This window comes from Etheostoma spectabile, chromosome 5 (genome assembly GCF_008692095.1).
Source record: "Etheostoma spectabile isolate EspeVRDwgs_2016 chromosome 5, UIUC_Espe_1.0, whole genome shotgun sequence".
Classification (NCBI taxonomy): domain Eukaryota; kingdom Metazoa; phylum Chordata; class Actinopteri; order Perciformes; family Percidae; genus Etheostoma; species Etheostoma spectabile.
In genome coordinates, this window is record NC_045737.1 from 8,982,982 (window position 1) to 9,001,247 (window position 18,266).

Sequence of the window (18,266 nt, forward strand, 5' to 3'; positions counted from 1 at the left end):
TATTAATAAAATATGACTGTATCATATAATAGACTCGTCTGCCAAATTACAGGAGACAGAGAGACAGCTTATTAGGAGGATTGAGGGGGAGGTGTGTGTGTGTGCGTGTGTGTGCGTGTGTGGTGTGTGTGTGTGTGAGAGAGAGAGAGAGAAAGAGAGAGTGTGTGTGTGTGCAAGATGGAGCTTGAATAGAGAGATTAAGTGGCCTACTCTCATCAAAAAGGCACATTACCTAAGTGTTGGCATCATTAATAAGACTAAGGCAGAGCCAATCTGTTAACAAAGGTTCTAACTGTGACCGAGGATACATGAGAGAATTTCTCTCTACCACTGTGCAGAGGAAATTCTCCCTTTTTTCTTTTCTTTCTCATCCCACCAGCACACAAATTTAAGCCTATATATGCATGTATTTACATATTTGCAGATAGGTACATGTCACACATACTTATGCACATCCACACACATCACACACATCACACACAAAGCAGGGCACTCTAAATCCAAATCAAACTGCCATGAGTCACACTGTCACCGTGGCAACAGTGGCCAGCTCCATGCAGAACACATTCTGTCATATCTCTGGTGTTTTTTTCCTATGCACCACACACAGACATAACCAACTTTCAGCTACAGTATTCCTGCACTGATCTCTCAAGTGGATCAATGAATAAAGCACTGGGGTGTGTCGATTTGGCAGCTTGAGGTCATAGTTCAGGTTATTATCATTCAAATCCATAAAAAAACATGTAACTTAAACTGAAAAACTGCATTGGTGTAGCCAACCTGTAATATTTTGCTGCTTTGACTACAGTGAGTGATGATGCTCTCTGTCCTGTGGATGTGACGTGAGGCTTTTGAGTCGCACTGATATATTTCACCACCAGATGGTGTCTCTCGTCACTGCCATCACTGTGCAGTTGAGAAAGAGAGATGAGGGAGAGAGAGGTAAGATGTTGCCTGCCCTATCCATCTTCATAAACACAAGCAATAGTCATCCTCTGAAAACACCAACAGAGATAAATTGAGGGATGCTTGGTTACACGGCAGGCTTGTATGGCTCTGTCTGTTGTTGGTTGTCTGTCTGGCTTTGGACGTGACTCAAACAGTCCCTGATGTTTATCGGCACTCACTCGTGCATCCTGACTCCATTTTTATTGTTAAGGCTTGGAGAAAATCCTAAATACTTAGCAAGAAAATTGGTTAAAAATGGTGCAGAATTAGCAGTCTCTTTTGAGAGTCTTATTTTTGCTTTCTGCACTTGTCTTGTCTTGACACTGCAGCACTTAGGAATGAAGAAGGCAGAGCGAGCGCTATAGAGAACTAAAGTATTTCTTTTCACAAAAAGTGACATTGAGATGACTTCCCCTTGGAAAAGGTTACAGGTCTTCCTCTGGAAAACAATGACAGAGAAGAAAAAAACTGGCCATACATGGCACATATGTTGCTGCAAAGACACTTTTGTAGACTTCCTGAGGCTTCATAGTGTGCAAAGCAATGCAGTGCGCATGCAAAGCTAACCCCAATGTCACCAGAAATAACAGACAGACTGTAGTTCCTAAGGTACAAAGGCTGAGCGTTAAAATAATTCATAAATGCAGGTGAATCTGTTTCCATAGAAAAGGAGACGTGATGCCAAAAGTCAGCAATAACAATTGTAATAGTTTACAGGTTTGTATGATAATGATTGTTAGTATGATAAGAGCAAAAGTACTTTGTCAGCAAAACTGGGCAGAAACCAATGACAAAGCAGGCTCTGATTTATTTCCACAAACTTGTCCTTTTGTCTTCTAGAATGTGCTGCCAAGACATATGCTGTGGTGAAACGTTGACTAATGCAGGTTGGATGAAGTGGGTAGAATTTTGGAGGAAGAATCAACAATTTGAGAGTATAATCACCAAAGGCCCACCCACCCCATCTATGATACACTTCAAAGCTCCTTCAAAGATTCCACTAAACGAAGCTCATATGTCTAGGCTGGCAGCTATGTTAGGGATGCAGCTGGTCGTAGTTGGACTGTGGTTGAATGTCTGTAGTTTCTGCAGTGTGTCCTACTGCCTCTTGTCGGCTCTTATCTGGGGCTGTTTCACCAATTTGGGTCAGATTTTCCCCTCTACAGACAAGTCAGCAGCACAGACTGACTTTAACAGAAAAGCAAAGCAAAACTTTGCTGTGTAAGTTATAGCTTTTCTTCAAACAGACGGACATGTATTCTCAGTTCACATTCTAAGCAAAATGTGATAACATATTGACAGTGTCATGAAAATGAGTTTGATGATATTGTTTTTGTCGTTTGTCTTTTAGGATAGGTAGTAATCCCAAGATCCTCCCAAAGTTTTGGAACATTTTCCTCAATAGCAGTTGTTTATGTTTGGTAACAGTAAACCTACAGGCCCTAGCTGAGCGTCACCATTTATAATCCCTGTCCTACTCTTACACTTTCTGAGTACAATCCTCCACCACTACATTTCACTTACTTCTACTATTGTCATTATCTCTAGATACCATATCCAGAACTGGACACATGCTTCTTTCTTTTACTATGCACATTTTATTCCCTAACTGTACTGAAATATTGCACAGATGTCACAGTAGATAAGATTTATAATTTTCATAATATTGTTATATAAAGCGGAAAGGTTTTCGAAATATTTTGCTCACTCATGGAGCATCAAGAAAAGAAGGCAAACCAATACCTTGGGCAATTTAAATTCAGTCCATTTTTTTGTCCAGCATGGGGGCTCCACCTACTGACCTGGTGGAATACATTGTACCTTTACATTTCCATTAAAAGTGCCATTGGAATTTTTTCGAATATACATTTTTATTATGGTGTGCTCACTCCAGTTCTGGAGCTTTCAATAATTGCTACCTTTATCTTATTAGTGATGGTTTTGTATATGTTTATATAAACAATCTGTGTACCTTGTGCAGTGGAAAACACTGTCTTGGAAGAAACATTTTACACTAAACCTGGTGAGAAAATCCACACATTGCACGTAAGATTGATGATCCTGTTTTCCCCTTTTAAGTGTAGCTCTGGCTGAACAGTACATCCTTCATGCAGGATGTGTTTTGCTGTGCTGTTTCATTGTGATCACAGCCCTGGTGATCTATCTCATCCTCTCTCTTGTGCTGGATGTGGAGTGGGGCCATGCGGGCTCATTACAGGCATCAGTAGAGAGTGATTTGGGTGCAGCTCCACTGCAGCCCTGACTTCCATCAGAGGGGGGATTTTTTTCAGCATAACACCGGTGGTGCCAACGGTTCCATCAGCACTACTAGATACACTGAGACACATTTGGGCAGCTCACCCTGCAACCATGGTAACAGAAGAATTTTACTAGTTGGCAGCAGCCAATAGTGGGGCATTTCCCACTCAGCTCCGTCCAATAGCAGAGCAGCCTGCAGCCCAGCCCACCTAGAACATGTACTGATGGGCTAGTGCAGGCAAGATTCAGAGACGTAGGCTTGGCTAATGAACAAGTACGAGAGTAAGAGTGTTTAGGTATGTGTGTGTGAGAGTGTGACTGAGTGAGGCTGTAGCTTAATGTAATGAGAGGATTCCCTCGCTTTTAACCACAACAAGCGAACACATTGTGGGGTAGTAGTTATTTACTGAGACCATCTGAAACTCAGCAGCAAACCATCCTGTTATCTTGATCTCACACTCATACACACACACACATACGCGCACACACACACGCACACACACACACACACACACACACACACACACACACACAGACTCTCGGCACAAAATAACTTATCAGCCTTATCTCGGCATGTGACAAAGCAGTTTTTAGGAGCTCAGAATAATAAATCCAAAACAATCTTAATCAGAAAGAAGAAAATATGTGCCACCATCAGCTGTCAATAAAGTCATTTATTATTTCACACAATGGATAACATGAACAACTTCAACTGTAGTTCTTCTTAATAAGTGCTCAACGCTGCCAGCCAACAGAAGGGTAGCAAAAGAATGAGCTTTTCTTTCTGAGGAAAGAGAAATAAAACAAAACAAAATATGAATCTACAAGATCATGAAAGATAAACATGACCAAAAGCATGCCAGCGGACATGGATATACATATATATTGCATGTATATATGTGCTTAAGACATATATCTGTATGCCAGCAAATGCAAATACAAAATATATGTGTACATTTACACATACATACTGTGAAGGATATATGCATATGCATGCGCATCTAGTATTTACTCTATATGACAAATATTTGCAGTTTTTAATATTCATACAATGTACAAAAATGCTTCATGAATTAAAAAATTCATTACAAAAAGAAACATATTAAACAATGTACAAGTCTTGCTCAAAATTCAATTGAAATTCAACTTTCGGCTTGTCTAAAATATTTATGCATACAATCAAGGTGAGCATGCAAATAAAGGAAACCCACTCTAGAAAAAGGTTCAAATACACTATGTATACAAACTAAAATATGCCCACACTGTTAGAAGAGCTCACGTTGTGCTCTAAACAAGTACATTTATTGGTTTTCTCAATGCTTCATCTGCACGTTCAGCTTTGAACAACATTATAGCTTAGAACTGTAACGTATGTTGAGAATGACTACATGTACATTTATGAGGTTCTGTCTCGCGCGACCCCTCACTCCATGTGTAGGACACTCATCACAGCAAGCTACAAAGGGAATAGGGAGTGATAGAAATGTAGGTGCCGTTATATCCCATTCTAGTCACTGTACTGAACTGGTAAGTGTTGACTTCAGTAAATACACCCCAACCACTGATTTAAGGTTGGTCCAGTGGTCCAGATTAGCTGCTAAATACAACAACAGTGACCTTGAATCCCATTCACAGCCCCATCCCCTCTGCAGTCTCTGTATAGAGTGAAAGCTCTGGATTGGGACAATACTTGTCAGTGTTAGAAGGCACCGGAGCATTGGCTGGTAGGAGAGACAGACAGGACAGACAAAACCTGGGGTCTTTAACTTTAACATCAGAAACTGCTGACCACCGTATGGAGTAAGCTGCCAAGCGTGTAGTCTCTACATCTCACACACCACAAATCTAGACCTCATCTTCACCACAACCAACTGCAGACCCACCAAAAGTCATCTAGCAAAGCAAGGTTAAGCACACTAACTTTAGGACGAGTGTATTTTTGGCTATTTCCTCTGAGAACTCCCCCCACACACACACCCCTCTTGCTTACTCTTCATGCTACTGCACTGCCCCAACTGGCTGCAGGCAAAATAGCTGCAAGTCAACGGGGATTCCTATTTTTGGTTGAGTACACTACAGTTGAGTTTTTTTCCTCAAAGAACTTTTAAAGGTGTGAAAAGGCTAATTATTTTAGCATTCTGTGTAATCTAATGGACTGGAACGATGACAATGTCAATGTACAGCAGAATTTGTCAAATAGGAAAATCAATTAGACTAACTTTTTCGGTATGTTTTCCTGGGTCTTGAGCAGTCTTAATAGAGAGAGAAGATCTACTGTGGTTTTTGGAGACAGTCCCAGCATAGCCGAGCCCAACTGGTATCCATGCAGGATGGACATACTAACACTATTTACAACAAACACTTCAATACTGTAGTTTTACATCTGGTTAAGGCTGTACTGCATAGAGCTGCAGTAACTATAGTTTTCATGAAATGATAGTCACTTTCTGCACAACTTATTACAAATTATTACTGGTATTATTCACAATTCTTGTAACATTAATTCATTTTATTCAGTAAATAAGACCACTTATTTCTCTTTGTCGAAGGGTGGACCCAGAACAGAAATTCCTTTTAAGGTCATTGCCAGGCATGGCCTGATGCATAGCAAACAACAATGTAGGAGAATAAGGTTTCCATGACAACCTCCTCTGACATCCTCCTTTGCCAAGTACAAAACCAGTTATCTGTTTTAAATAACTGGTTAAATACTGGGCAGAGTAAATGATCCTCAATTATATGTGGGACATTGAGTTTAATCAATATCTCTGGATAGAAACACATCCGATACAGTAGACCATCCTGTTTCCACCATTGCTGTAAAGCAGTATGTAGGCCACTACATGGTGTGTATTCAATACAGTAATATCACATTATATTCATCAGCCCAGCCCTTCTAGTTCTGTTATGATGATATGGGTCAGAAAACTAGGAGGAAGCTGGGAGACAGACTCAGTGCCCGGTGACAGAGAATGCTGACTATGGAAGCTGTGAAGGGACACGGGCAGCATCAGGGTCCTGATGACTAAGACACATGCGTCATATGAACAATCATGAATATTTTGGGTCAATTTCTGGGGAGTTCTCTGCCACTTGATATTTCTCAGGTCAAATGTAATTGGTGAGAGAAAAAAACATAAGGCACAAGTTGAACTGCTGCAACTGAGAATCCCACCCAACCCAAATAAAACTGAATTTCCTGAAACAAAACTTTAACAAAGTTGTCAAAGAAACACTGATTAATTGCTTATATTCTGAAATACGTATTCGAGAAACCACTACCCAAAGCCACAGATACTGTAGATAGAGTTTAACAAAAGCTTGACATATTGACACAAACAAATCCAAGATGGCTACATTCTAGAGTGCACATAGGGATGCTTTACATTGGTGCCAACATGGTGGAGAGTTTGTCAAACTCTGATTTAGGTTCTTTTAAATAATACATCCTTACACTGAATACTGAGACTTTGGTTTCTAAATCTAAATACTGGATTTACTTTCAAAAAAATATTTCCAATGATATGGATTTAAAATCATGTTAAGTAGAAAGACTGGGATTGGCTTTTTAAAACACTGACTGTGAGCCCTCTTCTTCAGCTAAACTGTCCAATCACGATTCAGGCTTGGGCTTCAGTTTGACGCTTTTGGCTGCGCAGCCTGCATATACAAATTGATTAAAATAATGCATGCTCTCTGGAATGGATATCCACACCATCAAAGGCCAAAACATAAGGCTGGAACAAGCATGTAAGTGCTGCATTTGATTGATGCAAGTGTATGGTTTTTCATAGTGCAATAAACCAATTTTAAGTTTTTACCAAAAACACACCTGATATTCCTCCTGTATGCAATGCAATGCCCGCTGGATATAAACACAATAATGAGTGTATGAATGAATATATGTGGTTCTTTCTGTCTGAAAACAAACTTGTCTTGAGTCGCACCCATGTCTGTTTTTGGTTATAAAACAATACACAACTTTCATTGTCTATGGTACAACAATTCTATTTGATATACTGTATGCCAGTACATGTCTACGAGCTGGTTTCTCATTGTACAAGGCAGGCAACAGTGGACTTGGTTTCTATGTACAGTCTGGGACAATCTCATCCACCATATTGCCTCTATGTCACTGCACAGGACAGGCCTGAGCAGGGAGGGAGAATTAAATGAAACGGGGGTTAGGTTGAGGGAGCACAAGCAATGAGAAATGTAAAACATGATTGGGAGTAGATGAGAGGACAAAGGGAGGTGAAGTTGAGCGGCAGGCACCAGAAAGGGCTAAAAAATTGGGGTGAGTGTCGAGCGGGGAGGAGCAGACAGCAAGTATCAGTTACTCCTCAGAGAGAACAAAAAAACAAGGAAGGTACAGATAAGGGTGAGAGTAAGTAATAGGGTAAGGTGGCTGAATTACTGCTGTTTTATCCCACATGTCTTTGACAAGATTCCTCAGAAAGGCAAAAATAAGCAGAGCTGCACAGTTTAATATTAACCATTACCCCTCCCCTTGCTGGTAAATATATGGCTAAAGCCACATTCAGATACAGTATTATAAAATACAATACACGTCACTGTATCAGATACATAAAGAATCACATAATATCCTACACTAAGTACCACACACTTTTATAGCATCAGATTCAGTATCAAATAGTACCATATAGTGCCATTGTAAATGAAGGTCCAATGAATCCTTAAAAGGCTCATGTCTGGTTGGGTTAAGCAAGTGGAAGTGCTCCCTCCTCCTGCTCCTCCACTGACCCTCTGTAGTCCTCACTAATCAGAGAGGAGAAACAAGTCAAAGTGCACCAAGGAGTCCCAGAAATAAGGGCACTGCATCTGAACCAGCACTGACTCCAACAACTGCTTTCCGTTCAGTTACAGAGTTGCTCTCTCCTGCAGGTCTACTGACAGGAAGGAGCCCATAACTGGTCCCTGCTGTGGCCCCTGCCTCTGCGTTTCCCTCCTTTGGCCAGAGGAGGCACAGATCGCGCTTGATGCACCACAGTCTCAATTGTTGCTGAGATGGAATCATGATTTGAGAACTCCAGAGGCTCGGGGGTCAAGTTTTGCCGGAGGCTCTGCCTACCTGGCAGGTCATCACACCTCTCCAGGACAGGCATCCCCTGAGTCCTCCCATCTCCTCTCCTACCGGCAAACATGTCCAAACCTCGACCATCAGCCCGATCATTTGCCATCCTATTAGTCGGCTCAGATTCCACTATGGGTTGTTTTCGGGGCCGCCCAGGCCGTCTTTTAATGACATTGTTTCCTGTTTTGGCTTGTCGCTGCAGGCGCTTGGCACGGAGGATCTTCTGCACATGCTCAAAGTTCAAAGAATGCATCCTCCTCACGTCCTTCTGGATCTGTTCCACCTCGCGTCGCTTATATCTCCGCTTACTGGGAACATCTGGGAGAGGAGAAAGTGAGCATAAGTGAGGTGAGACATCACAAGGTAGATGAATAGCAGAGCAAACTCTATGTAGAAAAAGGACTTTTCATGATAGCATGTCAGTCAAAAAGAGCAGCCTTGGAAAGGCAAGGAAAGATATGCCAATTCAGCTCATGGAGAAAATGTCTTTTTTTTTTTTGCTTCAAGAGCTTCCTGCTAATTTTGACATATTCATGTAAGCCTTTCAAAGCCCAGCTGAGCCAGGAGAGCAGATCCTATCCTGTAATTGTCTACTAGAGAGCAGAGAGGAGAGGAGAGAGAAGGAGATCCCATTTTGCTAGCAGGAAATCCACAGAAATGTCTCCTTCAACCATTTAATATGTCGCTACACAATAACAACCCTGTGCATCTGGAGCACAGGCTGCCAAAAAACCAAACACAAAAATACAAACACACATATCGACACATTCACCCGCATGCAGATACTCTCACAGACACAAATACAAGCACACACAAATGCATACACACACATGCCCAAAATACACAAATAATGAATTCAGCAGTTCAGAATGGCTGAGCAGAAGAAACTGGAGCCATATTGTTTCCTTCACACTGTTGAAATGGGCAGTATGCCCTTTACATGCTGTTCTATCCTGTCTCTTTTCCCCTTTCCCCATCATTCTCATTCTCTTTTCCACTCTACTCTTCATGGGCGGCAATATGCTACTCTCTAATTTTCAATTAAACTGGTAACACTGCACCATTTAATTTCCGTCTCTATTTCAGAAACCGTTTCCTGGTCTTGGTCCATCACTGTCATTCTTTTTGTTTCCCATCTCTGTCCCGTTTCTTAGCCCCCCCCTTCTTCTCTGCCTGGGCACTGTTCCCAGGGCTCAGACTGTGCCACAGCCAAAATGGAGGAAAAGCACAATCAGCCACCAGTCCCCAAGCAATGTGCATACAACATGCTTGGTCTCTTTTTCTTGAGCTTTTACTCCTATTCCTGGATTCCCTAACCATCTCCTCTCTTCTTTCCCTCCGGAATCCTGCTGATACAATGTAGCAGGTCTCTGCGGAGCTCTAGCACATGATGAGTGCATTAAACCAAAACAGCTCTGAGTTGGATACAACAAATATGGTGGGATGGATTGAGAGTAATGTTTAAAAAGTGATACGCAATACATTGAGAATATTTCTATTTGTTTCATAAAACATGGCGTGTTTTACAGTGTTGCAACAAGCAGACACAGAATATTTTTGTGATACTGTTTTTTAACAAATGGTAATGTTAAAGGAAATATTAAACATTTAAGAGTGTACAGCTCTATGGTAAAGTGTTTGCTAATGAAGTAAGAGTAAGGGAAGATAAAGATAGGCGGAACATCTTACTCTATTGTTGCTCAAGAATTCAGAGCAGACAGTGAAATTAGTCTAATGCAGAAAGCACTAAGTAGCAGTAGTTTACGAGCGACACAGAAGTGTGCACACTCAGTTCAAACACACACACACACACACACATACACACACACTACAAAGTAGCAGAAATTTATGAGCTGCATACACGGAACATAAAACCAGTGACCTTCAGCAGTGTGAGGGGCCGTATAGCACTGAGGACCTGTTTCTCTGTGGAATAGGAAGTCCCTACTACACAGAGATACATGCTCACAGACCAGCTTTCAGACAGGATAAAGAGATCCTTGATGTTTATCATTTAGTGAGCATTTATCTGCATAAAAGTGCACACATGTGTTTGAACGAGTCATGTGACACAAAAGACAATTAGGGAGACAATGCATATTTGGATGTTTTTATCCAAAAAACAAAATACACACATACGGACACACATGCATTCAAAATTAAATCCCAACCAACTAGTTCTATTGAGGAATGATTTACAAACTCACAGTTGCATGCAAAGATGATAATGTGAATTTTGCATCTGTATCAGCTTGTGGATAGGGATCTATCTAACTGTGTGTGTATACTATATGCGTGTGCATCTAAGTGGGTCTATGCGTGCGTATGCACACATGTATGGTTGTGTTGCACGCATGCGTATGCACACGCGCCTGTGTTTTAATTGGGCTGAAGCTGTGAAGTGAGGCAGTAAGTCATGATAGAGGAGGGGCAGGGCGAATGGGAAAAAGAGAGGGAATGGGGGAAGGAGGGGGAGGGGAGACCAGGGGAGAAGCAGAAAGAGACCTGGAAGAAGGAAAGAAAGATAGAAGAGGTAGGGGGAGGAGGAGGCGGAGGAACAAGGTGTAAGTCTGTTCATGGATGTGGGAGAGTGGCAAATGAGGAAAGCAAGGGCAAGAACTGCAGAAGCAGCACAAGGGGAGAAGGGTAGGACATGGAAGGTAGAAGATGCATAACAACACAGGGAGGAATAACGTGTGTGTGGGGGGGGGGGGGGGGTAGTGTGTATATGAGTCATCTGTCCTGGATCCCCTGGGGCGGGGGGTGTATTTTAACTGAGCCCCTGGCTTCTCCTCCCCACCACTGGACTAGGCCCCAGTCATTAAACCTCTGGCTGCCAGCCAGCTCTTTTAACACAGGCAAGGGCCTTTTACTGCATGTCTGTAGAAAATAAATCACACTGTGTGAATAATATATCTCTGGCAAAGGCATTGGCAGGAGAGGAGGGAGGGAGGGGAAGAGGGGAGGAGGGAGAGATTGGTGAATTATAGTTGTCTTCATCCATGCATTACGTTCTCTCTATCCCCAGCCAGATGTGCTCAAAGACAGCAGAATACAGAATGTACCAAAATACACATTAGTTTGAATGGGAGAATTTGGGGCTACCCTGCCTCTTTGTCTGCTCCAAGTCCTGATAATGTTGTATATATTTATAAATTGGAACCACCTTGACGAGTGTGCTGCCATCTACATTTAAAAAGGGGAAAACCCTGTTAACTCTGACTAAATATACAGTATGTATCTACGCCAGCAAATAGCAAGCCCCTTATCACTAGGGAGCAGAATAATATATTGGACACCAATTAGTTTTGCAAACATGCTCTTGATTTAGCTATGTTAACAGTTCTGCAACCTTGGCCAGTTAACATTATACAGAACTGTCTTGTAACGCCAATATGCTACACTTATACACTGTACAGTATCCTGCAGCAAGCCTAGATTTCAAGATACACTACCGGTCAAAAGTTTGGGGTCACTTCAAAATTTCCATTGCACTCCATTATAGACAGAATACCAGTTGAGATCAGTTGCATTGCTTTTTTAACCAGCGCAGCAGTTTTCATATTACATTATGTGCTTACATAATTGCAAAAGGGTTCTCCAATGTTTTCTCAGTTAGTTTTTTTTAAATGATATCAGATTAGTAAACAGAATGGGCCTTTGGAACATTGGATGAATGGTTGCTGATAATGGGCAATGTAGATATTGCATTAAAGATCAGCCCCCCACTCAGATCAGCTGGTATTCTGTCTAACATCGAGTGGAATGGAAATTTGTAAGTGGCCCCATACTTTTGACCGGTAGTGTATGTCAACATCATGAAACAAAAGCCCCATTTTTTAACACTACCTAGGTTCAGCTTTCAATTGTTTTTTTATCTCCTCTGTGTACAGGAGAAGTCACTGTCAGAAGTATTCATTCCTGTTCCTACTTTTCTCTGATAGGACTCTCACTGTTTTATGATCCGCCCTCCTTAGCCTTGCCATCGGAACTGTAATGAGGTCCATTGCTGTGAAACTACTGTTAATGTCAGCTGAACACTCCCTGCTGAGGCTTTATATCATAGCTTTCCACAGGTGATCCATGGATGGCTTTTATTGTGAGGTAGCTACGGGAAGTCTAGCCATAAGTGAACTGGTAGCAGTTGCAGTTTGGGCTAACCTCAAACCTCCAACACATATTCAAAGTAAGAAATACATTTTACTGTGCTGCCTCTGTCAAAAGAAAAAGCATCCCTGCTGTAATGGTTTCTGATCATAGCAAAAGGGCAGTGCACTCCCCTGTAAATACAGCGTGGGGTTTAAAAATGAACAGGTAATCCTAATGTAAGTGGTTCTTACCAGTGAGGGAGGAACTGGAGCAGTTGTTCATCTGTCCTGGCTCCTGCCTGGCAGTTTGGAATGACATTAAGCCCTGATCTCCAAACACAGTGAGCCTCGTGTTTCTGCTCCTCCCTCCACAGTCGTCCTCCCGTGACCCCACAAACAGGTCAGAAGTTGACTCTGACCTCTGCGATTGGCTACTGTAGCTGCTCATGAAGCTGTTTATTGGCTGTCGAGTCTGACGGGAGTGGAACTGACTGTCAGCGAGAGAGTGTGTGGACAGCTGGTCCGACTCAAACATCCCTAAGCTGGATCCTAGGCTTGAGCCTCTACCACTGCCCCTCTGCTTCTCCAGATGCTTTGAAGAGCCCTGACTGGCCATGTCCCTCCTGTCACTTAGCATGCTGAGACGGGCATTGGTCTTTGCGCCGCTAAAGAGCCCGCCCAATTCCTGCCGGTCTCGCAGCGAAAGGAGAGGTTCATCCTTGTGCTTATGTTTGTGCTTGTGCTTCCTCTTATGGAGACGAACCCCTGCAAGACCACCTGCACTGCCACTGCCCAGGGATCCAAGGCCCTCTCCTCTTACAGAGGGCCCCTGAAGTGGGCCATTGCCGCCGCGAAGCTTGGCCCCTGGCTGGAGCTTTGAGTGTCCACTAGAGTGGAAAGCCTTGGGAGGGGGTACAGCTGGCCTCATGAAGGGAGATGGAGGCGCAGGTCCTAGCGAGTGGTGGGGCAGATAAAATGGGGGAGCAGGGGGAAAGTAGCCCAAACTCAGAGAAGGTGCGTAAGGCATCGCATACGGTGCTGCATAGTAATTTCCCCCTGGCAGCGGATAACCATATCCTTGAACAAAAGGCAGCTTCGATGTGATTGGCTCGCTGGGTTTAGCTGGACGGCCGCGTCTCCTCTTAGCCTTCAGATCGGCGCTCCTGCGGAGGTACGAGCTGGAGTCACAGGAGTAGGAGTCATAGGTAACAGGATAGTAATGATGGAAGTTGAGGCGGAAAATGGAGGGATATGGTTGCTGGGGGTAGCAGGTGTATCGTCTGTGAGACACTCGTAGCTGCTGGAGCTTTAACACAACCTACAGGGAGGTTGAAAAGAGGAAACATTTAGAAAAAATACACTGTATACAATGAACTTGTGCATTACAGTGCTTGGTCAAAGATTACACACATCATTTACAGTATTATAATGTTTCTAACCTCCTCCAGTTCAGAAAGAAAGTGAAGATGATCCCGGCTCTGTAGGCACTTCCTCTTCCTACGATGATGCTTTTGCTTCTTTTCCTGCTGTGACAGGAAGTTGTCAACAGCAGTTACTTGCCGTTCACAGCGTGCTTTGCTGCCCCTGTTGGATGCTTCCAAGGCTGCTGCCTCTGCAGCCTCAAACCCACACAGATCAAATGAGTACCTGTATTAGCACAACATGCAACATAAAAACACAATAACACCACCACATTAGTATCAATCTAAAATATTAATCAACAACCGCCTTTAAGGTCCAGGAAAGGGAAACAGTACTGTACCTGCGTCGAGAGGCGGAGCCCTTCTCCGTTTGATCTGAGGTGCTGTTGTTATCTGTCCCAATCCCACTGTCGCTTGGAATAGTCTCCTCGCTGTGGGACTCGCTGATGGGGGACAGGGTCACTTCCTTCACTGATGCCCCCTCTGACAGGTGGGAAGGGGAATTAGCCAGAAGGCGTGGAGGAGACAGTTTCCATCCCCCAGAGAGGAAGCTCCTGCCTGCAAGCTTGGAGGGCAGGGCTGAGATGGGCTGCAAACTTGGCATAGTGGCATCAGAGTGGCTGTTTCTTATGGATGGAGTGCTGGAGCTGGGAGACAAGGTGGCAGAAGGCACTACAGGGCTCTCATAGAGACTGGATGTGGAGACAGATGTGATTGGCTTGTCCCTTGTGGTTTTGGGAGGGTTTAAGCCTTGGGTTTCTGCTCTGGGTTTCCGCCCTCTCTTCTTACCAATGTAGATGGTTCCTCTCTTGCTGACATTTATCTGTTTTCCCAGCCGAGCCTCAATGGTGGACGCCATGGCACTCATAGCTGAGGAAACAGGGGCTGAAGATGACTTCAGAGCCAGAGCGCCGTTCTGACTGGAACCTGAAAGGATCTCGTTCAGGATGCTCTGCATTTTCCCAAGCTTCATCTTATTCACTGGCCTGGAAGGGCCTCTGCCACGCTTTAGTTTCAGATTATTAGAATTGGCACTGGTGGTCGTGGAGGCCATTTGCACTAATGTGTTTAGTGTGTGTGTCTTCCTCCTACGGTTTAGCCCTGCAGCGGTATCCTGTGCCAGTGGGCTTGGAGGTGAGGTGGAGGTGCCCTCATGGATGGTCTCCACTGTAAGTAGTGGCTGTTTTTTGGGGCGTCCTCGTTTCCTCTTAATGGGTGTGTGGACAGTCAGGCTGTCAGTGTTGGTGTAGAGGGGGCTAGAGGGGGTGATGGGGAAGGCAGAGGGTGGGTCAGCTAAGGTTGAGGGGCTATTCCGGTTGTCTCTCTGGGGTGACGTGAGGCTGGCATGGCTTTTAGCTTTCAGGTAGGACCATCTGTCCTTGGCCTTGGTTGGTCTGGAACTGGCTGTGGAGCTGATGCTGTGGCTGGGGCTGGGACTCAGGGCCATCCTTGGTCTGGGGCTGAGACTGGGACTAATGTTAGCCCTGGGTTTAGGGCTTGGGCTAGGACTGATGCTGCCCCTGGGGCTGGGGTTTGGGCTGGGGAGTCTGGGGTTTGTGTTAAGATTGGCTTTGTTGATAAGATTGTGAATAGGCTCTCTGTGTTTAAGGGCGTCTGTGCTGATCTTAGGACGACCAACTGGGTTCTTTTTTATTCTATTTGCACTCAAAACAGACATTAAGTCAGACCCACTTATAACTATCTCTCCTCTTTCTGCCCGGTCGCCTTTTTCTCTTGTATCGCCTTTATCTGCTCTCTCTGCTTTTTCTATCCTTTCTCTACTGACATCAGCGTGACTTGTGAGTCGACATTCATTTTTGTGAGTCTCCATCTTATGTGCTACTTTGGGTTCTGGGGGCCCAGGCTGGTGCTTCTCTGTAGTGTCAGAGTCCTGCCGTTGCTGTAATTGCTCATCTACATAAAATGACTCGTCAAAAGAAGGCCTCCTCCGCCTCTTTCTTCCTTTCCCTTCCTCTGTCAGCATGGGCATCCCTCTGTCTTCATCATCACCTCTCCTCCCAGCAATCGCTCGCTCTCTTTCCTCTTTTCTCCTTTCCTCTCTTTCTTCATGACACCGCTGAGCTGTCTCCTCTTGCCTGTACTTCTGCCTCTCCTCTGAATTAGTTGGGCTTTCCGATCCTTTCTCTGGCTGTCTTCCCCAAGGTGTATCAGCACTGTGGGGATTACAGAGCATCCTCTGGGAGTCCTTCCTGCCGTATTTCCTCTTGATGTTCCCAAAGAGCTGTTCACTGACCTCTTGCAAACCCCTCCCCCTGGAGAGATGTGTACAGAGACAAAATTGTGGAATGGAGAGAGAGAGAAAGAATGTTTTGTAATACACCAACACTACACAGCCAGTACCGTACCAGTATTTAGCAGTATTAAGCAGAATATTTACTACTTTTGCTGGAGACCAAACATAGAGTTGAGCTCTGATTAAGTTATTGTCTAATTGTGTTAAGATATTCTGCAATGTATTGCTATGCTTTAAATAATTTCAATCATCATTGTGTGTGTTTAAATTGAATGAATTACGTTTTCAGTAATGACAGCAGTAACACAACAATAATGACAAAAAAAGCCTTCCATAACCGTACCCACCCCCCTTAAAAACACACGATGGACTCTTCCGTAGAAGTAATTATCTTCACTCAAGTTTCTGCGTCACTGGATGCCACAATCTTCTGAACATTGACATACTCAGAAATACAAAGAGAGTTTTGAGGAGCTGATAGTCTTAATAAGCTTTGTAGCAACTCATTTGGCAATGACTTGAATGTAATGGACGTTCAATATTATCAAAAAGTTACACACTAAAGCTTTAAATATGTATTATTGTTGCAAATGAGACTGTCAAATTCAAATAATGAATCACAATCCAAAAATATATAATATTGTTACACAAAATATCACAATATAGCATTGTATCCACTTCCATCCGCAGTGCACTGGATGGAGTATTTTTGTTCTAATGATCATGTTTGGCTCATGATACATCTACCACACAAGAAAATAAATGAACCATACCTGCTGAGAGAGGTTAGGTTGAGAATACTGGCATCTGTAACCACTGGCAACTGCAGGTCTGGAGTCAGGGATCTCTGAGGTGAGGGACTTTGTGTCGCTGTCCGTGAGAAAGGTTGGGCTGGATCAAGCAAAGAGCTCCGACTGGCTCCTGCCAGTTCCCTGGCTGGCTCAGAATCTGCACGATTGGCCGGGGATGCTGAAGGTGCTGCAGGCGTAATCCAGTCCGGATTGATTTGGTGCTGATGTGCATGAGGGTGTTGGAATTGCTGCACGAGGGTGTGCTGTGTTTGCTGTGTGTGTGAGAGTGTGTGTGCAGGAGGGAGGGAGCTGCGAAGCTGGTGTTTGGGCAGAGTGTGATCTCCCAGTAGTTGCAGCAGGCCTCCCTCTCTCTGCTCAGGCATTCTGAACTGGCGCTCGTATGTCTGGGGACGACAGAAAGGAGAAACAAAGATTGGTTACTACATAAAAACTGCAATCACAAGACGGCTTTATATAGCTGCTGGGATAGACAAATGATATCATAATATGATCATAAAACTACAACTACTCTATTTCCTGTCTTCATTACATCAGCCTGTAAGAGAGATAATACATAACATCCACTTCGACATTCAGTTTATTTGTGTCAGTACGTATCAAATCAGTGATTTGTTGTGCTCTGATACTGATATGACACTTTTGTCTTGTCACGACAGGACTGAAGTTTTTAAAACATCTTGTGTGCATGAGCAAACAGTGTGCAACAAAACAAAAGTCTTGTTTACAGAGCAATTAAATTCCTGTGGCAAGGATGTTGCATGCTGTGAGAGCTGAGGGGGGATGGAGTTGGGGGTGTCTGACTGCACACAGTATAAAACACAGTAGTCTAGCTCCTGACTGCCCTAGAGACAGAATCCTTTTCTATATACTATCTTTATTTCTCCTGTTTACAACTGTAACTTACACTGTCATACTGACCAACCCCTGAACTACTTATGCTATATATGTCCTGAAACTATGGCACAGTTTATCTACATTCATCCAGTGAATGGAAATAAATCTGAAGTCACTCATCATTCAGTACCCAGTTAACATTTGTCCATGTATGATTTTGTATGACTGAAAATGTAAAAGCTTTATATACTGTATTAGACAACATAACCCTACTTAATGTACCACTGCTGAATAATCAGTGTACTTCTGGAAGATGAGAAATAGAGCAGCGGATGGCCTTTGTGGTTTAGCCTGTTATTAACAGACTCAGTATGACGCAACAAGACAGTTCTGTGGTGCTGTAGGGAGATGTAACATAACCACAGGCCTGCCTCTCAGCATATAGACACATGTATTCAAGCGCACACTCGCACACACTGTCACATGCATACAGTAGATATACACAGTTACGAAATCCTAACTTCAAACATAGCAGCACACAATGCTAATGTT

The 18,266-nt window shown here is 43.5% G+C and overlaps 1 protein-coding gene across 3 annotated transcripts in view; it reads right to left on the reverse strand.

The window, feature by feature from the left end:
* Positions 1–3,866: 3,866 nt before the first annotated feature.
* The window catches only part of setbp1 (SET binding protein 1), a 34,332-nt gene continuing 19,932 nt past the window's right edge, over positions 3,867–18,266 (reverse strand). For 2 of the 3 annotated variants that reach the window (XM_032515664.1, XM_032515665.1), the window contains exons 3-7: positions 16,842–17,263; positions 14,156–16,087; positions 13,833–14,040; positions 12,646–13,711; positions 3,867–8,623 (exon numbers count right to left, since the gene is read on the reverse strand). In XM_032515664.1, coding sequence (XP_032371555.1) covers positions 8,118–8,623; positions 12,646–13,711; positions 13,833–14,040; positions 14,156–16,087; positions 16,842–17,263 — 4,134 coding nt within the window. In that variant the 3' untranslated portion in view covers positions 3,867–8,117. The remainder of the gene's footprint in view (positions 8,624–12,645; positions 13,712–13,832; positions 14,041–14,155; positions 16,088–16,841; positions 17,264–18,266) is intronic. The other variant, XM_032515666.1, reaches the window with a different exon arrangement.